Source organism: Macaca fascicularis, chromosome 12, assembly GCF_037993035.2.
Source record: "Macaca fascicularis isolate 582-1 chromosome 12, T2T-MFA8v1.1".
NCBI classification, from domain to species: Eukaryota; Metazoa; Chordata; class Mammalia; order Primates; family Cercopithecidae; genus Macaca; species Macaca fascicularis.
Genome location: NC_088386.1, coordinates 125,456,438 through 125,479,655, shown reverse-complemented (window position 1 = coordinate 125,479,655; position 23,218 = coordinate 125,456,438). Strand labels below are relative to the sequence as shown.

The 23,218-nt window shown below is 42.5% G+C and overlaps 1 protein-coding gene across 2 annotated transcripts in view; it reads left to right on the top strand.

Moving 5' to 3' along the window:
* DNER (delta/notch like EGF repeat containing) overlaps positions 1 to 23,218 on the top strand; it is a 367,845-nt gene that overhangs the window by 165,827 nt on the left and 178,800 nt on the right. For both annotated transcript variants that reach the window (XM_065526197.1, XM_045367826.2), the window contains exon 5: positions 11,390 to 11,535. In XM_065526197.1, the coding sequence (XP_065382269.1) occupies positions 11,390 to 11,535 (146 nt within the window). The remainder of the gene's footprint in view (positions 1 to 11,389; positions 11,536 to 23,218) is intronic.

Genomic DNA, 23,218 nt, shown 5'->3' with positions numbered 1-23,218 from the left:
CTTTTTTTGTGGGTTGCAGTGAGGAATATAAGGTTATAAAAATCAGAAGATGAGATAATGCCTTTTTATAACAAAAGGTATAAGAACCCTTGACATTTTTGACAGAAAGCCTTTATTTTCTCTTTTTGAAAACTTATATTTGAAGTTCAGGAGTACAAGTGCATGTTTGTTGCATAGATAAACTTGGGTCATGGGGGTCTATTGTACAGATTATTTTATCACCCAGGCATGAAGCCTCGTACTCATTAGTTATTTTTCCTGATCCTCACTCTCCTCCTACCCTCCACCCTCCAGAAGGCTCCAGTGTGTGTTGTTCCCCTCTATGTGTCCATGTGTTCCCATCATTTTGCTCCCACTTATAAGTGAGAACATGCAGTGTTTGGTTTTCTGTTCTTGTGTTAGTTTACTAAGGATAATGGCCCCCAGCTCCATCCATGTCCCTGCAAAGGACATGATCTCATTCTTTTTTTATGGCTGCATAGTATTCCATGGTGTATATGTACCACATTTTCTTTATCCAGTCTATCATTGATGGGCATTTAGGCTGATTCCATGTCTTTGCTGTTGTGAATAGTGCTGCAATGAATGTACACATGCAAGTGTCTTTATAATAGAACAATTTATATTTCTTTGGGTATATACCCAGCAATGGATTGCTGGATCAAATGGTATTTCTGTCTTTAGGTCTTTGAGGAATTGTCACACTGTCTTCCACAATAAGCTTTCATTTTCTTTCCTCCACTTCGACTTTGTTTCTCTGTATTAATTTCCTTTTTTTTTTCTTGTCTCCCTCAGTATCTATCTTATGGTTTGATTTTCTTTTCCCACCACCCTGCTTAGTCTTTCTTCCTCTTTTCCTCTCTCTTCTTCTGTCTTTTCGTCTTTCTTTGATAAATCTCTTATTTCTATTTCTCTTTCTCGCTTGTAATTCACAGCAGGCTTTATTGGGGCACCTTCATTGCCTCCTATGCAGCACCAGTTCTTCAGCCTAAAAAGACTATGGGAATGCAGGTGTTGACAAAAACCCATTCCCCATTCTCAAACAGCTTCGTAAATGCATCCCGACTGTCACTCTCACTGCTGCTTTACCAGTTTTTGTCTCTGATCAGTTGGCCTGTGGATCTTAGAATTCTGAGTGTGAAGACAGGCCTTTCTATACAGACCTCTATGCAGCAGCAACTATGCTACGTATATTGACTTCCTACCATTAAGGAAGAGAAAAAGACTGAGCATGTGCTCTGCATTTCTTATAAAGTGTGTTGGAAGTGTCTATCAGTTTGAGTGCTGTGTCAAAGAACTCACACTGGCTTTTCAACAGCTCTCAAATGATCACTCTTTTATAAAACCCCAAAGAACTCCCTTCTTTCGAATGAATTCCATTTCATTTCAGATCCTTCCTGCTGCCCCTTTGTAAGGGGCACAGTTCCTGCTCTTGGCATGTGGAATTTCCTGAGGGCTACTTTGCTTCTGACCCAGCTGCAGTTTGATGAAAGTTAAATCGAACAGTATTACTTTTCATTATGAGGAAATACAGGCATTTCCCCCTAGATGTGATCAAAGGGAGGTACAAACAACTTACTGAAATTACACTTTTACCTGGAAGGAGCGCCCAGCCACTGTTTTTATTGTGTGAACAACACATTGCTGCAAATAACATGCTCGTCCTGTTGATCCACTTTAGGGGATTAAGTAAAATAATTAGGAGTTACATGATAACGTGTGACACACAGTTGCAAAGACTGATTTCTGTAATCATCTATTAACAGATTTTAGAACCAAAATACAGTCTTAATAAGCAAATAAAGCTCATATAGAAACCATTTTCAGAGGTGTCTCTAAGAACTTCAGAGGCTTATGATGAACTTGTGAATATCAATTTTGTCTAAATATCATCTCGTCACCTGGATTTCAAAAATAGATGAGTAAAATACGCTCATTTTAGATGTTCATAAGGTTGCCTTTAATTCAAGATGATTGTTACTTTAATAATAATATGCATCACTCATGTGACTTAGATTAGTTTTTGTACCAGACCAGTGGTTCTTCACTGGAAGGACACATTAGAATTTCTTAGGGCATTTTTCACAAAAACATGCTTTCCAAGGACCTATCCAAGACTATTGACTCTGAATCACTTGTGTTAGAGCCTGGAAATACAGACTTTGAAAAATCTCCCGCAAGCTTTCGAAGGCACTAGTTTCAACACTAGTTAAGAACTACCACTTTTGCCTGAAAGTTTGGAGTGGCAGAAACCAAGGATAACTTACCTTTGTAACCTTCCAATGTACAGTGGTGTCTTCTTGGTGGGTGCGAGTTCAGTAAGTGTTCATCAAGGAAATGGAAGCAAATTATCTAGAAAATGATACCTTGTATATTTTTAACTACACATTCATTTGCATTATTGCTGGCTAAGTATAATAGTTAAATAGGACTTTAAAACTAATCATTGGAAGAAAGCCTTGTCTATAATATTTTAGACCATTATGTGGTCTAAATGCTTAGTGAGTAGACCAAGATGATATAGATCTTAATAAATAATTTAATGTGAAACTAGAGAACAAAGCAAAGGTACGAAAAATACTTTTATAATAACTGATGTCTGACTTTATCTTCATTATTTTATGTGTAAAAGTGTTACTTGGAATAAGAACTGGTAGCATCCCAACATTCTAGCAGGCTCCATTTCTCTATCAAAGGTAATCACCAGCTGGTAAGCAATTTTTTTTTTTATTAAAAATGGAATTGGTACATCCAAATGATTGCTGTTCTTCAAAGTGGACATATTGGATGATAAGACATTCTAAAACCTCCTATTTGGGAAGTGTCTTTGCTGCTTCAGCTATTAATATACCTGTATCTTGACTCCTTACTCACCACTTCGCTAAGACTTGTCCCTTGCCATCAAGGAAGCTTCAGTAAAGGTGGTATAAGAAGCCACCCAAGATACGAAATGATCAGGAACAGGTACATGATGTTTTATGCCTGAGCAGAGATGGACATGGTAGAGCTCAGAGTGGGCTCTATTCATGGTAAAGCTCAAGAATAAGGTGGGCTCTGAGCTGGACCTCAATGGCTGTAAGACTGGAAGAAGGAGGAGTATTCCAGACAAAGGGGCATTGTGGAAATGTTTACAGAGTTGGGGTGAGCAAGATGTGTAAAGGCGGCTGGGAGGTGTAAGGTGTCTACATGGTTCAGGGCCATAAAGGAGGAAGTAGGAAGCACCACAGAAGAGGCACTTTTGCCTAAATCGTTAATTTCCTTACTTCCCAAAGCCAATTTAAATAAACGTTTCAGTAAGAAATCTTAGGAAGAAAGCAACTAGTTCTCTTTGGACATAAAATACCCCTCTGCGTCAGACCTGTGGTGCTGTGATGCTGTGGTGCCTGTCTTTACTGAGACACCAAGAGACATTTGTCTCCTAATGCCCCACTTGAAGTTGAGGAATGTCTCCACTCGCTCTGACTTTTATTAATCTCCTATCATGACCTTACTGCCCATGAATTTCCTTCCTTCCTTCCTTCCTCCCTCCCTCCCTTCCTTCCTTCCTTCCTTCCTTCCTTCCTTCCTTCCTTCCTTCCTTCCTTCCTCCCTCCCTCCCTCCCTTCCTTCCTTCCTTCCTTCCTTCTTCTTTTCTTTTCTTTCCTCCCTTCCCCTCCCCTCCCCTCCCCTTCCCTTCCCTTCCTTTTCTTTTCCTTTCTCAGGGTCTCACTCTGTCAGACTGGAGTGCAGTGGCACAATCAAAGCTCACTGCAGTCTCCCCTTCTTGTGCTCAAGTGATCCTCTTGAGTAGCTGGGGCTATAGGTGTGTGTGCCACCACGCCCAACTAATTTTATTTATTTATTTATTTATTTATTTTGAGACAGAGTCTTATTCCATCACCCAGGCTGGGGTGAAGTGGCACAATCTCATCTCACTGCAACCGCCTCCCGGGTTCAAGCGATTCTTGTGCCTCAGCCTCCCAAGTGGCTGGAATTACAGGCATATGCCATGATGCCCTGCTAATTTTTGTATTAGCTGGGCTCGAACTCCTGCCCTCAAGTGATCTGCCCACCTCAGACTCCCAAAGTCCTGGGATTATAGGCGTGAACCATCATGCTAGGCCATTGTAAAATTTTTTTCTAGGGACAAGGTTTCACTATGTTGTCCAGGCTGGTCTTGAACTCCTAAGCTCAAGTGATCCTTCAGTCTCAGCATCCCAAAGTGCTGGGACTACAGATGTGAGCCACCATGCCTGGCTGAATTGAACTTCTTACTGCTTTTTTGAATCCATCTTCTGCCTGTCAAAAACATTCCTGACACTGATGTAGGACTTTGCAGATATTCTGTCTCCAGATGCCCCCTGGGACATTAAGTGCAGGGTGACTATATTGTCCCATTGCCTGGGAGAGTCTCACTTTATGCCTGTGTCCAGGCATAATTATAAAAAGTTGTATTTTGAAAGCCGTCTTAGTTTTGAAGATAAATTCTATGGTCAGCATACTTGGGTTATTATTCCTACTCAACACATTTCCAGCACCTTGTCTTAGCACCTTTTATGAGTAATGTAGGAATGTTTCTCCTAGATAGTTGAGGTGTTGATCATACGTTGTTCATTTACATTCCAGGCTGGCTAAATTCATAGCTATGTCTTCCTCTGTCCCAAGGAGATTCAGGGTAAATGTTGTTTCCCAAAGCCTCAGTGATGGGATTTGAGGGATCCCACAGGCCTGAGACAAACCCTAGAAAATTGTGAACAGAGCTGTTATCGTTTGCAGTTTTCTATTTTCTCAACCAGTATCGGGCCCACAGGAGAAACTGGCATACACACTAGAGATTGAAGTATGGAGGAACCTGTGACTTTTCACAAGGTGTTTGCCTGGGGAACCTATGTCACTTAGGAACCCACCTGCACTGGCATGGCAGCCAACATGGGCAGGCCGGACATGTCAGGTCCTCACTCAGCATGGTTACTTGGGTTCTTCCTTGATGGGTTCCCTTCACCAATTGGTTTGTTCCATTTTGGGTCTTATCCCTGTCCTTTGTCTTGTCCTCACTGCTCCCCTGTGTTCCTCTGCCTAACACTCATGAGATGACATCTTTGCAGGGCTTCCTTCTCTCTATGTATGAGTGCCTCACTTTTCCTGACTTTGAAAAGGAGACACTTGTCTCCTAATTCTGCATAGAATGTGGGGAACTGGCTTAGCTTTAACAAGACTTGACTGAATGCCCAGAAGATACACAAGTACAACGCAGAGCTCAATTGACCACAGTTACTAGAAGCAGTTCTGAGAGCTAGAGGACCTCATCAGATTTGTGCCAACCCACTGGCACTAAAGGGATCTCCAGGAATCATTGCAACTCAGATTCCCATTCAGAGGGAACAGATTTCTTTTGCTCCTCAATTCAAAGCCTGCTTTATTTTTTGCCCTAGGATGGCCCCTGTTTAGCATGGTAGATGGTAGGTATCTACTCTTCCTCACCTCTAGCATGCGATGGCCTGGATGAGGTAACCCTGGTGGTTCTTCATGTATTGGTGCATTTCCAAAGCACTTGGCCACAGCAATTGATTTCATCCAGGTGGCCTTGTCACAAGCCTGGAACAATAGGTTTTTATAGTCCTTTGGCCAGATGAGGCAGAAGATGGGGTCTTGCTCTTCTCCTCCCGTAGTCCAGACCTAGCTTTTTGAAGCTCCAAAGCCACACGAAATAGTACAGGCAGATGATGGTATGGATCCCAATTTAAGAGAACCCCACCTGTATTCGTCAGTTTTCACACCGCTACAAAGACATACCCAAGACTGGGTAATTTGTAAAGGAAAGAGGTTTAACTGACTTGCAGTTCCGCAGGGATTGGGAGGCCTCAGGAAACTTACAATCATAGTGGAAGGGAAGCAAACATGTCCTTCTTCACATGGTGGCAGCAAGTAGAAGTGCTGAGAAAAAGGGGGAAAAGCCCCTTATAAAACCATCAGATCTCAGGAGAACTCACTCACTATCAGGAGAATAGCATGAGGGTAACCGCTTCCATGATTAAGTTACCTCCCACTGCATCCCTCCCACCACACGTGGGGCTTATGGGAACAACAATTCACAATGAAATTTGGGTGGGGACACAGCCAAACCATAGCACCACCCTCCAGATTTCTTTCATAGGAAGCAGATGGTTCTACAGATTTAATATTATTGGGCCAAACATTTAACATCTCAGCCTGAAACACCTGCCTGTAGGTTAAGTCCATCCTTCAGGACTTCAGAACTGCCTCAAGGACCATGTGCATCTCCCTGAATCATGGCTGCAAGGTTCACTGGGCTTCCAGAGTGGTCCCTCAAGCATGCGCTGCCTGTCCCATAGACACTTCCGCTTTTACCCTGGAAGGTAGAGGCTCTTCACAGCCTTCTGAAAGGTAGATCCATTCTCCTCAGTAACCTTCATTGTATGACTTCATTGTATGACTGTACTTTAAATTATGTGTATGTATTCCACACATCTATATTACATTTCATAAAATACACACTACATGTATTCATATATACATACTTTTATTTACTTATCTATCTACCTATTTATTTATTTATTTATTTATGAGATGGAGTCTCACTCTGTAGCCCAGGCTGGAGTGCAGTGGCACAATCTCCGTTTACTGCAACCTCCACCTCCTGGGTTCAAGCGATTCTCTTGCCTCAGCCTCCCAAGTAACTGGGATTACAGGCACCCGCCACCATGCCCGGCTAATTTTTTGTACTTTTAGTAGAGACGGGGTTTCACTATGTTGGCCAGGCTAGTCTTGAGCTCCTGACCTCGTGATCCACCTGCATCTGCCTCCCAAAGTGCTGGGATTACAGGCATGAGCTACCACACCCTTCCTTATTTATGTTTTTTTTTAAAACAGGGTTTTAATCTTGTTGCCTAGGCTGGATTTGCCTAGGTGCAGTGGCATGATTTTGGCTCACTGCAACCTCTGCCCCCTGGGTTCAAGTGATTCTCCTGCCTCAGCCTCCCAGGTAGCTGGGATTACAGGTGCTCGCCATCACGCCAGGCTAATTTTTGTGTTTTTAATAGGGACGGGGTTTCACCATGTCGGCCAGGCTGGTCTTGAACTCCTACCTCAGGTGATCCACCTGCCTCTGCCTGCCAGAGTGCTGGGATTACAGGCGTGAGCCACTGTGCCCGGCCTATATATACTTACTTAATGTAGGCACTTCCTATTAATGTTTTCAGAGGCTCAATCTGTTTTCAGAAGGGTTTTTAGTCATCGTAGATATTTGTGATATCATTTTTATATCTTCTCCCAAAGATATAAAACAAACAGAAAAGACAAACAGAAATAGCTGAGAGGCCGTGAGAGAACTCTTACATTTATGAAAACTTTTAAAAGAAGTATGAGAAAGGAAACAATGTAGGAAGTCTATCTTGACTTTTTAAGCCAAATTTCTCAAATACCGTTCTCTTTAAAATTATGACAAGCGAACTTGACTGTGTCAAGTAGTACTTTGAGTAAACCTGTGAAAACAGGCTTTGGGAGTGTGCAACACCTTATTACGCAAGGACTTCAACATTGAGAACATTGAAAATATTTGGGAAGTTTTGCTAATTTGTTGTCAATAGAAGCAGCATGTTCTCAAGTGACCATTAGTTAATGAGGTGATGCTAGGTACCATGCAAGCGAGGTGAACCAACATGGGCTCTGTTTCTATCCAGTTAATTATTACTTTTTAATGCAGTGTACTTATTTATTTATTTATTTTTTGAGACAGAGTCTCGCTCTGTCACCAGACTGGAGTGCAGTGGCACAATCTTGGCTCACTGCAACCTCCGCCTCCTGGGTTCAAGCGATTCCCCTGCCTCAGCCTCCCGAGTAGCTGGGATTGCAGTCACACACCCCCATGCCTGGCTAATTTTTTTGTATTTCATTAGAGACAGAGTTTCTCCATGTTGGCCAGGATGGTCTCGATCTGCTGACCTCATGATCTGCCTGCCTTGGCCTCCTAAAGTGCTGAGATTACAGGCATGAGCCACTGTGCCTGGCCAATGAAATGTACTTATAAGAACAAATGGTGAGGAAACGTCTAGAGAAGGTGACCACAAAGTCATTTTAGGACTGTGTATTCTGGATTTCAGGATACTAATCTTTTCCTAACCTGTCAAAGCCTGTTTGAAGTTGTGATGCCTGAACTATGATAATCTAAATAAAAAGTTTGGTTACACAATATTTAAAATATGCATAAAATTGGCTGGGCATGGTGGCTCATGCCTGTAATCCCAGCACTTTGGGACACCAAGGTGGGAGGATCACTTGAGGCCAGGAGTTTGAGAACAGCCTGGCCAACATGGTAAAACCCCGTCTCTACCAAAACTACAAAAATTAGCCGGGTGTGGTGGCACGTATATGTAATCCCAACTACTTGGGAGGCTGGGGCACGAGGATTGCTTGAACCTGGGAGGCAGAGATTGCAGTGAACCAAGCTTATGCTGCTGCACTCCAGCCTGGGCCACAGAGTGAGACTTTGTCTCAGAAAAAAAAAAAAAAAAAAAGCGTAGAACTATGGAAATGAGTATAAGATTTCAATTGTATACAAGATTTAATAAATGTTTTGCAAAATTTGCTCTCTTTATTATTATTATTATTATCATTTTGAGACAGAGTCTTGCTCTGTCACCCAGGCTGGAGTGCAGTGGCATGATCTCAGCTCACTGCAACCTCTGCCACCCAGGTTCAAGCGATTCTTCTGCCTCAGCCTCTTAAGTAGCTGGGACTACAGGCACATACCACCGTGCCTGGCTAATTTTTGTATTTTTAGTAGAGACGGAGTTTCACCATATTGGCCAGGCTGGTCTTGAACTCCTGACCTCATGACCCACTCGCCTCTGCCTCCCAAAGTCCTGGGATTACAGGCATGAGCCACCATGCCTGGCCTATATTATTATGAAAGAAATAAAATATTATAGGCTGGCTGTGGTGGCTCATGCCTGTAGTCCCAGCACTTTGGGAGGCCAAGACGTGCAGATCACTTGAGGTCAGGAGTTCAAGACCAGTCTGGCCAACATGGTAATACCCCGCCTCAATACAGAAATTATCCAGGTGTGATGGCAGGTACCTGTAATCTCAGGTACTTGGCAGGCTGAGGCAGGAGGATCACATGAACTCGGGAGTTGGAGGTTGCAGTGAGCTGAGGTTGTGTCACTGTACTCCAGCCAGGGCTACAGAGTGAGACTCTGTCTAAAAATAAAATAAAATAAAAGTATGGAAATGAATATAAGATTTTTTTTTGTACACAAGATTGTTTTGTGATATGTGCTCTATGTATTATTAATAAAGAAAGAAAATATATAGGTGGTCAGAAGCTCCGTCTTCCTGGCTACCCCCATTTCCCCCCATCCTTTTCCTGAGTTTGATGTGTTTCTTTCCATGCATCTTGGTATACTTTTACTGTACGTATACATATGTGTAACAGCGTTTCTTAATGCTTCATAGATTTCAATATTTATATAAGTATAAATAACGTTGAGAAAAAAGCAGTTTGCTAAAAGAAATCTTCATACATTCTGACAGCTAAGCATTTGCTGGTTTTATGTATTATAAATTTCATTTTCAAGCCTGTGTCTTGTCTACTGTCTTTTTTTATGGTAGCTAGGTACATATAATTTAAAGTTGGGTAAAGTTAAATTGATTATTCTTTATGGTTATTATTTTGCATCTTGTTTAATAAACCCCCTGCCTTCAGATCAATGAAATGGCCCCCTATATTTTCCACTTGAAGTTTTAAAGTTTTCTTGTGGGTTTGTTTGTTATTTACATTTTTTTTGATTATATTTTAAGTTCTGGGTTACACGTGCAGAACGTGCAGTTTTGTTACATAGGTATACACATGCCCTGGTGGTTTGCTGCACCCATCAACCCAGCACCTACATTAGGTATTTCTCCTAATGTTATCCCTCCCCTAGTCCCCCACCCCCAGACAGACCCTGGTGTGTAATGGACCCACGTGTCCTCATTGTTCAACTCTCACTTATGAGTCAGAACATGTGGTGTTTGGTTTTTGATCTTGTGATAGTTTGCTAAGAATGATGGTTTCCAGCTTCATTCATGTCCCTGCAAAGGACATGAACTCATCCTTTTTTATGCCTGCCTAGTATTCAATATGTGCCACATTTTCTTAATCCAGTCTATCATCGATGGACATTTGGGTTGGTTCCAAGTCTTTGCTATTGTGAATAGTGCCGCTGTAAACGTTGTTAGTTCGCATTTAGCTCTTGAAGCCATCTAGATTTACTTTTGTATGGTGTGAGGTATGAGGGACCCAAACCCTACTCTTTTTCCTGATAATGGAACCCATGTCAGTTGCCTTAGAATCAATTCTTTTCTCTCTCTTTTCCCCACTAGTAGTCCCCTTGGTCTTACAAATGTTTTGTTGTAAAACGATCTATGAATGTGGCTTTGTAATGATGAGGCTTTTTAACTTTCACTCTTGACAGAGCTGAGGAAACCTTTTTTTTATCATATTCATGAATTTTGATATTTTGTTTTAAAATTAAAAATCAGATACAAATGAATGTTCATATTAGAAAAAAATGCTCACTTAGTGAAAATAATCATTGATGCAAAAATACTTATAATATTTATTTCTCCCAGTTAGAGGCTATATGTATTCATCAATTTATTCCATATTTATTGCTGCCTAGTATGTATGAATAGCTGCTCTAGGACATAAAGATCATTAATGACAAATATGGTATGTCAATGATACTGCAATCCATATTCAACTATGATTAATCCGAGTTTATTAGATGGCTAAAACTGTATGGCTTAACTTGATACTGTGGAGTCAGATTGGTGATCAAGTAACATGAATATCTTATCAATTATCAATAAATCCAACAGAGGATGTGTACCCATGCTGCATGCCCACTCCAAGAGGACCAAGACTAGGGCGGGTGATAACTGGGTGGGGCCTTTGAGGATTTCCAGCATTTGTGACTCCACAGTAGCCAGGAGGAGGAGGAGGACTTGGGTAATGCGGGTAAGCTGCTTCTTGTTCCAAAGCAGAGATTGAATTCTAAGATGCCAGTACAGGGATGGAATTGAGAGACAAAGCAGCCCTCAGAGGGCAAGGGTGGGAGCAAAGCGAAAGGATCCGAGGTGGTTGCTCAAGCGCCTGGTGCTGATTTTGCTTGGCCTTAGGTGTTTCTTGTGAGGCTTGGGAGGACCAGCCTGCCCTGAAGTCCTGAGGTCTCAGTGGATGGTGGTCGTGCGCTTTATTCCCTTGCCTCATTGCATTTTGTTTTGTCAGACTTGAGTGCTGCCTACACTAAATTCATAATCTGGTAGCAAAGCTGTTGGTAAAGCTTTCAACACACTGCCTTTAAAGAGGAGACACTTGACAATTTCCTTTTGTCTCATTTTCTTTTAGGTTTTGTGAATGATTCTGTGACTAAGTCTATTGTGGCTTTGCGCTTAACTCTGGTGGTGAAGGTCAGCACCTGCGTGCCGGGGGAGAGCCACGCAAATGACTTGGAATGTTCAGGAAAAGGAAAATGCACCACGAAGCCGTCAGAGGTAAGGGGATGCCTGGCAGCTTGCAAATACACATATTTACCTGAATAAATACATAAGTATGTATGTGTTCTTACCCCTTTCATCCTTACTCGCTCTATCTATCTATCTATCTATCTATCTATCTATCTATCTATCTCAAGCCAAGTTGATATATACATTCCTTTTTTTTGATTTTGAGATGGGGTCTCACTCTGTTGCCCAGGCTGGAGTGCAGTGGTGTGATTTTGGCTTACTGCAACCTCTGGCTCCTGGTTTCAAGCAATTCTCCTGTCTCAGCCTCCCGAGTAGCTGGGACCACAGGCACGCACCACCATGCCCTGCTAATTTTTGTATTTTTAGTAGAGACAGGGTTTCGCCATGTTGGCCTGGCTGGTCTGGAACTCCTGGCCTCAAGCCATCCCCCCGCCTTGGCCTCCCACAGTGCTGGGACTACAGGCGTGAGCCACTGTGCCCACTCCAATAGATAAAATTTAACCATTACAAGATTCTGTCTATTTTTCTAATTCCTTGTTGCCTCCTTTCAACCCAATTAAATCCCTTGCTCATAAACTTAAGGGAGTAGTTTAAAAACTGAAATGCTGGTTGGACATAGGACATGAGTATTTAGAGACTTCAGGACTGAAGATTTCAGTTTGGGACTCATCTGAATATGAATGGAATTAAAATCACTGGGATGGGGAAAGTGCACTGTGAACATTCGCAAGAGTGGAAAGGAAGAAAACAAGTGCATGTGCTAAAGAATCCCCCAAATGGACGGCTTCAATTATATGCCAGTATGCAACATATAGATATTTAAATCTCCATGTGATTTTCAAAGTAATTGTAATAAATTTGTGTAGTGATAGATCCTCTTGCTTTGGTATAAAGTAGAGATTTTGTGAGAAGTAGCGGTCATTATAGCCAGTAGTACAATCAAGAGAAATGGAAGAAAGAAAAGGTAAACACAGTCATTCACTTACCCGTTTGGGGGACTGTTGCGTGCCAATGTGGTAATTTCCTCCTTAGGCTTTGCTTTTCCCTGGCTATGATAATAGAGTTACAGACGTCAGAGGAAAGTAAGAGAAGAAACCGAGAAGAGGCATGGACGAGATGACCCATTACCTTTGCTCTTTGAGGAGCTGGCATCAGAAACACTATGGGAGCCCTGAGCCCTGTTCTGCTTTTTCTTCAGCAGATGTGGCCAGGGCATGGGGCAAGGCCCAAGTACAGCTTCCTTCTCTGCCTCCTGTTTTCTGTTTCCAGGCAGCAGTTTGGGAGTCAGAAGAACAAAGGACCACAGCAGTCGTTGAGGTCAACCTTCATCGGTATAGAACTCCTTTAAAACATACTTTTTTTTTTGAGACAGAGTCTTGCTGTGACACCCAGGCTGGAGTGCAATGGCGCGATCTTGGCTCACTGCAACCTCACCTTCTGGGTTTAAGTGATTCTCCTGCTTCAGCCTCCCAAGTAGCTGGGATTACAGGCATGTGCCACTATGTCCAGCTAATTTTTATATTTTTAGCAGAGACAAGGTTTCACCGTGTTGGCCAGGCTGGTCGCAAACTCCTGACCTCAAGTGATCTGCATGCCTCAGCCTCCCAAAGTGTTGGGTTTACAGGCGTGAGCCAATGCACCTGGCCCAGAGCTTCCTTAAAATATTTTGCAGGTGGACTCCAGGGTCCACCTGAAGATCTCTAACAAGGAAGACTTCATACCTTACAAGGGGGCCAATTCCAGTAGGGGACATCTGTTTCCCTCACCACTCACTACATCCATCTCCAGCACCTTTTCCTTATTTTCCTCTCTAGTTATACACATATTTCTGTTGAAGTTAATGTTCAGTGACAGTGGATTCCCAAACCCCAAAAGAGCATGGTTTGTTTGAGATTTTGAGGGTAGCACAGGTAGGCGATCGTCATGTTATTTTAATGTATGTGTGTTGTGGGCTTCTCTGCAGGCAAGCCCTACCTAGGAGGCTCTGCCTGGAAGCTTCAAATGGACTCATTGAAAAGGCAATAGAGGTAGGTGTGTAGCACCTGGCAGGCAACTTGGCCAGCCTTGTCAAATGTGAAAAAAAGTGACTCAAACACTGTGGTGAAGAATCCAAATTAGTTTTAGCAGATCCTTTCAGAGGCAGCACATCTCCATTAGGGGGTAGCAGCTTCTTTGAAGAGCTTCCAGTGCCTTTGAGCTAACACCTCCTCCTTCCGCATTGCTTCCCGGCTCCATCTCAGGTGTTTCTGGTAGAGCCTCTGTTGTCATTGATTCTGTATTGCCCTTCAGTCAATTTAAGGAAACTGTGGCAATAATCTTATCTGAGCCATTAATATTACCCCTCAGTGACTCTAAGCAAATGATTAGGTTGGAATGACCACGTCCATTTCATTCTAAGACATACCACCTTGGTGCACACTGTTAAGTTGGAGAGAAATGTCTGGGGGGACTTGAACTCCCTAAGGCAGGAACAGAGGGAATGGAAAATCTGTTTTTTTTTTGTTGTTTGTTTGTTTTTTTTTTGTGCCTACTTGGGTTCCTGTGACTTTTTGTGATTGTTGCAATGGCTGTTTCAGTGTCTTAGAAGTAGCTTGCTAGCAATGAAAAACTGTTGTCATCACTTTTTTTTTCTTTTTACTGTTTCCTAAAATTAGAAGTTATATAGTCCAACCTTCCACCCAATGTAAGAATCCACTCCATAGCACAAAACAAATAGAACTGTATTTTGTGATTTAATTTTATCGTTTCTAATCATTTTTATGTCTTTTTATTAGATCATCCATCAAAATAAAAGCAATTCTGTTATTTCCACCCCGCTTTCATTTGGTAATGGAACTCATTTCTTTTCTGTCAGAGGCACTTGGGCAAGGGCGTATTTCACAATTCCGAGCTGATGTGTGGTTTGTGACAAAGCTCAAGCTTGCTGTTCTTGATATTGCAGTATTTGGGGAAGGTCTTTATAAACGTTTACTTCAATACTGCCAGGAGCTCTCTGTGCTTGAACACTCCTTTCCTGTTACCAAGGATTGATTCTGATCTTTCCTTCTCCTTAAAAAGAACTTTAGATCTCTCTTTGAACGTGGTCACCAAGGTTGTTAGGCTACCAGCGGCTGCCTATTGGTGATTGACTCCTTAATTATCTTACGGGTGAGTGTCAGGGCGTCAGCATGGGGCTCTTGGTTGGTTTAGGCCTTAATTCTTCTTTAGATCCAAATTAGATTCCATGGACTGAGTCTCTCTAGGTCAAGAAATTTGTATTTGGAGGAACAGGAACTTTGGATGGAGATTATATGTATATAATTACATATATAATCTATATTATATAATTAATATATAATATATAAATTATATAATCACATATATATGTGATTTGTTTTAAGGAACTGGCTCATGCAATTGTGGGGTGTTGGCAAGTGCAAAATCTAATGGGGGAGGCCTATAGACTGGAGACTCAGGAAAGAGTTGCAGTTTGAGTCCAAAGGCTGTCTGCATGCAGAATCCCATCTTGTGTAGCGGAGGTCAGCCTTTTGTTCTTTTTGGGTCTTTAACTGATTGGATGAGGCCACTCACGTTATGAAGGGCAATCTACTTTTCTTAGCCCATTTATGCTGGAGGATACATTTTTTTGAATTTTTGTATGAGTGAATAATCAGACCTTGGCAATGACCTTGAGCAGTTGGATATAAGTAACTCCCACATGCTTAGCATTCCAATAATGGAACACTAGGTATATTAAACTGTACCGATTTCATCCAAAATACCTTCACAGAAACATTCAGAATGATGTTTGGCCAAATAGCTGGGCACCGTGGCTCAGCCAAGTTGATACGTAAAATTAACCACCAGCAGATTCTCTCTCTTCTTCTAATTCCCTATTGACCCCATTTCTACCCAGTTGAATCCCTTCCCCCCAAAGTTAAGTTTGCCCCTGGCGAAAAGTCATATTCCAGGTCCTTTGCTCAGCTGTGGATGTGTTTTGTTGGGCAGCAGGGTGATTCTGATGTCAGAGCAGATTGTGGACAACAGTTCTGAAAACAGAGGTCTCAGAAAAGTGCTTCTCATCTGCCCCTTCCTACCGACTCCCTAAAGGACGTGCATAGCATCTTTTCGTCCAAGGACTGTGTTGTTAATGATTTCAAGTCCACATGGAGTTAATAATAAAGATAAATGCTAGGCAGTGATAGAATGGTTCAATAACGATCCCATCGTTTTCCTGTTGGTTGGCTCTGGCCTATGTTCATAGGTAAATGGGATCAGGACTCCACTCTGAGAAGGCTCTCTAGAAACCTCACTATCTCTTGCCTTAGGAATCCACCATCCTTAATCTATTAGGATCGCATACCAGAGCTGACCACTGAGACTTTGTTTTGAGAGAGAATTGAGCTGGCATCATGCTCAAGTCTTCTAGAGCCCAGGGGTGGGGCTGTCTCTGAGAGAAGCTCTTCCATTTCTGGCCCCTGATGAGTCCTGACTTCTGGGACATCTCCTCCTACCTTTGGAATTTGAAGTCTCAAGCTCTGGGAAGTCCTACTCTTCTTACCTACAACTGAGTTCTTTCAGTTGGGTTTGGTTTATTGGAAATGATCAATGACCCGAACCAGTTACTTTGTCCGTTGCTTGATAATACCAACTGTCCTTGTTCTATAGCCCATGTGGCCAAGATGGGAGACACTGTCCTTTCAGGTCCGTGTCTGCCTCGTATCTGTTTTCTCCTGTTCCAAAACCGTGTGCCTCCTTTTTAGGACTCCCTGTAAATGATCGTTTCTTGGACTTGTCTATTTCCAGATTTACTCACAGAGTGACACACACGCCATGGCTGATGTACGAGCAGCCTCTTCATTGTCTGACCCCAGCCCCTCGCACAACCCCTGCACCCCCAGTTCCACCCTCAGATCTCTGTGGTTTTGCTTGTGCTGCTCCGCATCTGGAGTGCTTATCTGCCTCACTGGCCCTGCTCCCTCTGAGCCTCTACCACTTACCCTTCCACCTCCCCAACTATTTTTCAGGCTTAGCTCAAAATCTTCCTGCTTCCAGAAGCTGTCCTTAATCCCCAATGGGAAGTAGGTCCCTCCTCTGAAGTCCTGTAGAATTTTCCTTCTGTTGTGGGAACACATGACTTTTGATTTATGCTTCTATGTCTTTATATTCATTAATGTTTTGCATTCGCTTCATTGCAGGGTTATTGAACACCTGCTGTGTGTCTGGTACCCTGTAGGCTCTGGGGGATACATACTAGTCTAGCAAGACATGGCCTCTGAGAAGCAGTTACAAGGTGGCGGGGACAAGGTGCTGGATGAGTAACTCATAGATTAGAGAGCAGTATGTTGTGTGCTGTGGGAGAGGTTTGCAAGTACATTTCTGAGAGCCCAGAGAAATGTCTGACTCAGATGCGAGATCACGGAGAACCTCCTTTGGAATCTCAGAAGGTGAGCTCTTCGACGTTAGTGACTGTGCCTGGTTCATTCAGTATCTGTCGTAAAAACTACCATGGTGCTTTCCAAACAGGGGATGCTCAGGAACTGTCTATGAACTGGACGCAAAAAAACAAAAGAACGGAAATAAGATATGAATCCAGTTGTCTGAGTTTTGAGTTAGATATGTGCTTTGAGTTCGATACTTGCTCAGTATAGGAGCATGAAAAGTAAATGGTGAATTTAGTTTTACAAAACAGTGAGAAAATATTCTCTGATCTAAGGCCATCTCACAGATTGCGTGACCCAGAAAGTTGTAGTAACCCCTTGGGAACATTTTAAGCAGCATTGCCAGTTCTTCCCTATCATTTCAAAAAGAAGTAGGTCAGGAAAATTTGAACCCATGGATCTTTGATGCTATCCTCTGTTGGTATGAAAGCATCAGCGAACTCCCCTTCAGGTTCGGAAGTGGGAATGTACAGAAGTGCAAGAGAAGATGTCATCTTCACTCACCCATCACTTCCCTGAGAGCTCATTCCTCCACATCATTAGTGTAACACAAAAGTCCTCATGAGACCTTGAAAGGCACCGTGACCTGGTCGGGTTATAAGAAAGGAACAGGATGGGAGGGGAGCCGAGGGAGCCCACAAAGAATCAAAGGAAAGACCTTCCCTGCATCCTTTTCAGCACCAAAACTGCAGCTTGCAAGGAGGACATCAGAACATACAGTTACTTTGTAATAGTTCTGTTCAGTGTGTGGTGGGCTTCGGAGCCCAGAGTTCTGCCAGCACTCTGGAGGAATTTCTCCTTTCACTAGGGAAGGAAACAGTGAGAGGGGGTGCAGAGTGGGATAGTGAATGGGAAATACTTGATAAACCAGTGGCAAGTGTTATTACAGATAAAAGAGGCTAATTTATTATAAGAAATTATTTTTCTTGGGCTGGGCACGGTGGCTCACGCCTGTGATCCCAGCACTTTTGGAGGCCGAGGCGGGCGAATCACCTGAGGTGGGAAGTTCAAGACCAGCCTGACCAGCATGGAGAAACCCCGTCTCTACAAAAAATACAAAATTACCACCAAAAGTGACACATATGTGACATAATGCATATGTTAGTCTGATTTATTCATTCCACAGTATATACTTAAAGTTTATTCTTAGCAATTTTCAAGTATACAGCATCATTAACTACAGTCACCATGTTGTACGATAAATCTCTTGAACTTAAAAAAAATACAAAATTAGCTGGGCATGGTGACGCATGCCTGTAATCCCAGCTACTCGGGAGGCTGAGGCAGGAGAATCGTTTGAACCCAGGAGGCAGAGGTTGTGCTGAGATGAGATTGCGCCATTGCACTCCAGCCTGGGCGACTTATGACAATGTTCATTAAACATTTTTGGGTCAGAGAGCAGATGCTCCAGACTTAATGCTAACGTGAAGATGTCTGAGATACGTTTATTTGCTAACAGCAGGGTGATTTCTTCCACAGATTTTACTTGCAGAAACGGCTTTGTGGACTTCTGAGAGAGAAAGTGCTTTTATGAGTAATAAAAGTACAATAATAATTATTAGAAACACATTAACCATAGAGATCATAAGAGTAAGTGCAGCCCAGCTGTTGCTTTTTTTAATGAGTAAAGAATTAGCCTGTCTAGAATTTCATTGACTTGTGTTTGAATTATAATTCTTGGTACTAACGTAATTAAAAAGCCATTGCTGCATTTTGTGTTACAGAACAGAAGGATGATTGTATCGTCGCCTGCACAGAGAATGCAATAACATATTTGAATCGTTTATTATAAATTAAAAAATTAATTCTAAAATTATCTCCCAAAGGATAGACATCTTATCATGTTTCTATTTCAGGAGGTCAAAATGTATGTCCCATTCGGACAGTTACAGAGGCATTGGGGAATGTTGGTGGCGTGCTAAATGTATTAGGGCGAGGATTATATCATTGGTAACATTTTTGGGGTCAGAGAATTTAGAGTAGAAGGAGATTTTAGAGGTCTCTCCACCTATTTTATCTTAAACACCAGGAAATCAAGGGCTAAGAGATATTTAAGTCATTTATCCAAGGCCCAAGAGCTAATTTTTGGTAAAGCCAGAACAAGAATGAAGGGAGATTTCTGGGCTTTTCTCTGGGGTTCCTCCTGCTGAGCAACACTGCCTCTAATGCCCTCCACCCCCTCTAGCAGGACATTCAGGATTATAGCAGCCTTTGTAGCCCATTCAGTGTCCTTATGCAAAGTTTTAATGTTTACTATGAGAAAAAACAGGTAGCAGGTAGAAATACATTTTTGCGTTTTTTTATTTTGGCAGGGTCGGGGGTTGACCTTATGGCATTTTGGTGCAGCATTCTCAAACCTTAATGTGCACGTGAATCATATGAGGATCTTGTTAAATGCAGAATGTGACCAGTGGGTCTGGGATGGCCCTGAGATGCTCTGCAAGCGATGCCTACGCTGCCAGCCTGGGGACCACGGACCTTAGACCAATGCACTAAAGGCGGGGGTCTCATGACCTTTCAGAGAGACGTAGATTTAGCCCCCTCTCTTCCATTATCTTATTTGGCATGTGTTGTACTGGGGCACAAAACTCCCTGGGTTTTTCTGTCTCCAGAGCAAAGTTTGAGAAAATGAGGGTACAGGTGAAATCAGTAATTTGGGGAACATGAGAATTCCCACAGCTGTGGCCCGCAGCCTTCATACGCCGCCAGGAACTGTCTATGTGCGGCCCGATTTCACACTTCATTTGCTACAGATTTTAAGTCTTGACAAAGAGAAGAGATACTCATGTCATAACTGTATGGGAGACATAACTATTGTTCTTAGATTTTAATTCATAATGTTTAATATACAGAAATAAGGCTCTGGCTAGACTTTTATGACCAAGAGCAGAACATGATCACTTTGGAGCTTGCTGAGTCAGCTTTCCTTGTTCTTCGTCCCCCTGGAGTGCTTATGCCTTTGTCCTCTTTTTCAGTTCATAAGTCAGTGTGTATGTGAGAGCTGCTGGAAACGAATGGCTATGCCTGGGGTGGGTGCCCGTATGGGGCTGCTGCCTCATTGCCCCTCTGTAGGGACCCGAAAACCATCTGCTTGTTCCCAGAGAGGGGTCTCTTGCACTTATCACCTTGGAGGATTCATTCATTTTCATTCTGTCATCCAGTGTCTTGTGAGCATCTTTTCTCTATCAAGCACAAACTAAGCTCCAACCAAACCAGGGTGAGGACACAGATGTGTCCCATGTTTTCTGACATGTTTCATGTCAGAAAGCTGGCATTGGAAGTCACTGACCTCCCCGCTTATCTGAGGCCTAAATCCCCTGTAAACCATTTCTGACCTCCGCAGTCTTCCTCAGACTCTAACTATGTATCTAGCCAATGACCATCAGATGCAAGTTGGTACTTCTTTCAGATTTTGAGGGAAAAACTCCTTTTAGCATTTCTCCACCACGGTCTTCGGTCCTCTGCACCCACTCCAAATATGGCTTTAAATTATAAGGGGACTCATCTATTTCCCTGAAGTCTGATGAGATTAGACCTTTAGTTTGTCTCATGGTAATTGCTCCATTCCTTCTTTGAACTCATCTTACATTTTAAAAATCAGTCTGGGCTGGGCGCGGTGGCTCACACCTGTAATCCCAGGACTTTGGGAGGCTGAGGTGGGTGCATCACCTGAGGTCAGGAGTTCGAGAACAGCCTGGCCAACATTGTGAAACCCCATCTCTACTAAAAATACAATTAGCTGGGTGTGGTGGCATGCACCTGTAATCCTAGCTACTAGGGAGGCTGAGGCAGGAGAATCGCCGGAGTTTGCAGTGAGCCGAGATCATGCCACTGTACTCCAGCCTTGGCAACAGAGTGAGATTGTCTCAGAAAAAAAAAAAAAATCAGTCTGGCTTTACAACATCTCTTTCCAAGTTGTGGGGTGTCAGGTGGTTTCCGAGTGGCCAGCTGCATGTGTCTGAGGATGCTGCTATTAGGGGATGGTATAGTAGCACTTTTTCGAACCACCAAGGGACTCTGGGCATTGGCAACTAATGAGTCTTAATGGCAGGCAGGGTTGGGTTTGGAAACTTTCTCCAAGGTATTAGTTGAGATCTACTGGCCCTCTGGACAAATATTACCCCCTTTCTGGACTTCCATCATGCTTTTGTTTTCAGAACTTGACTCATTTTCTGCCTATTGAGTTATAGACTCGAAGATTTGTCTACTGGGTACTGTTAGTCGTTTTATTTAAAAAACTGTTTGGCTTCACCTAGCCTTGTGGTTTTTAGACATTTTGGTCTCAAGATCCCTTAAATTCTTAGAAATGATTGAGGACCCCAAAGAGCTTTTGTCGATTGGGTTATATCTATTGATATTTAATGCATTAAATTAAAACTGAGGAATTAAAAAATATAGCCAGGCACGGTGGCTCATGCCTGTAATCTCAGCACTTTGGGAGGCCGATGCAGGCCGATCACCTGTGGTCAGGAGTTCAAGACTGGCCTAGCCAACATGGTGAAACCCTGTCTCTACTAAAAATACAAAAATTAGCTGGGCATGGTGGTGGGTGCCTATAATCCCAGCTACTTGGGAGGGTGAGTCAGGAGAATTGCTTGAACCCAGGTGGCAGAGGTTGCAGTGAGTCGAGATCGTGCCAGGGCACTGCAGCTTGGGCAACAAAGCGAGACTCCATCTCAAAAAAAAAAAAAAAGAAGAATTAAAAAATATAAATTCATCTTATTAGTAAACCCAATAAACTCATCACATGTTAACATAATAATACCTTTTAAATGAATAATAATTATAGTTCTAAATCAAAACAAAATAGAAGAGTGGCATTGTTTTCATTTTTACAAATTTCTTTAATGTCTGGTTTAAAAGAAGACAGCTACCGCTGGGCGCGGTGGCTCACGCCTGTAATCCCAGCACTTTGGGAGGCCGAGGTGGGCGGATCACAAGGTCAGGAGATCGAGACCACGGTGAAACTCCGTCTCTACTAAAAATACAAAAAAAATTAGCCGGGCGCGGTTGTGGGCGCCTGTAGTCCCAGCTACTCGGGAGGCTGAGGCAGGAGAATGGCATAAACCCAGGAGGCGGAGCTTGCAGTGAGCCGAGATCGCGCCACTGCACTCCAGCCTGGGCGACAGAGCGAGACTCCGTCTCAAAAAAAAAAAAAGTAAAAAAAAAAAATAAATAAATAAAAAAAATAAAAGAAGACAGCTGGATTTTCACATTTGCTTCTGCATTCAATCTGTTACAATATGTTGTTTTCGTTGAAGTCTAAGAAGAAAATACAGCCTCAATAGATACTTAGTTGAAAATGGGATACATATTTTAATAGCCTTTCAGATATTTGTGGAATTCTTGAAAATACTCCAAAATTTGACATGTGAAAGATTCTTAAAGGTTAATTCAATGTGGACTCTGAAGCCATATTGAACGCTTGCAGTCTGTTTCATTACAATCTATTTGTCTGTTTCATTACCATCTATTGGTCTGTTACGTTACAATCTATTGGTCTGTTTCATTACAATCTATTTGTCTGTTTTGTTACAATCTATTGGTCTGCTTCATTACAATCTATTGGCCTGTTTCATTACAATCTATTGGTCTATTCCATTACGATCTATTGGTCTGTCTTGTGTTTTGGATCTTTTGCCGGTGAATGGGTTTGGTAACATCACACATCAGTCCTTTGGAAAACATTGGATCACTGAGTTATACAGAGTTTCCAAATGTTGACACATTTCATTTTACAATATCAAAAAAATCACGTCTGGTCATCAGAAAAGTCTTTAAGTATTGGGAATCTGTCAAGCTAGCATAAAAGTTTTCCAAAATTCTAATTTGCTCTTGAAAGCTCAGATTTTATCTCTGACAACAAAAACTGTTGGTTATTTTCCTTGAAGTGACAGGCTCACTTTGTTCATTTGAGAGAAAATGTCCGCCAAATAGCCATGTCTGAATAACCACAGTTTGTCTTTCAGTCATTTTTTTAAGGAAAAAGGATGTTCCATGAAAAATGGACGAGCTCAGGTCACGGCGAACGATGGCCCAAGTGTGCTTTCTTGAGGGAGCCGTGGTGCTTCCCGTGTGGAGCAGGAAGGCCTGGTGCACACATTCCATTGTCAGACAGAATGTTGGAAAGATGTGCACTCCAGGGTTGAGAGTGCATTCATCAAATTTTAATTTTTACTGCCGCATCAAGGACTTTCGAGGTGAAACTGACATTTTTTTCCTCTCTGCAAATGCCTAGTGATGGTGATGATCCCAGTCTACTGCTTCAAAGCCGTGGCTTTGCCTCTTAC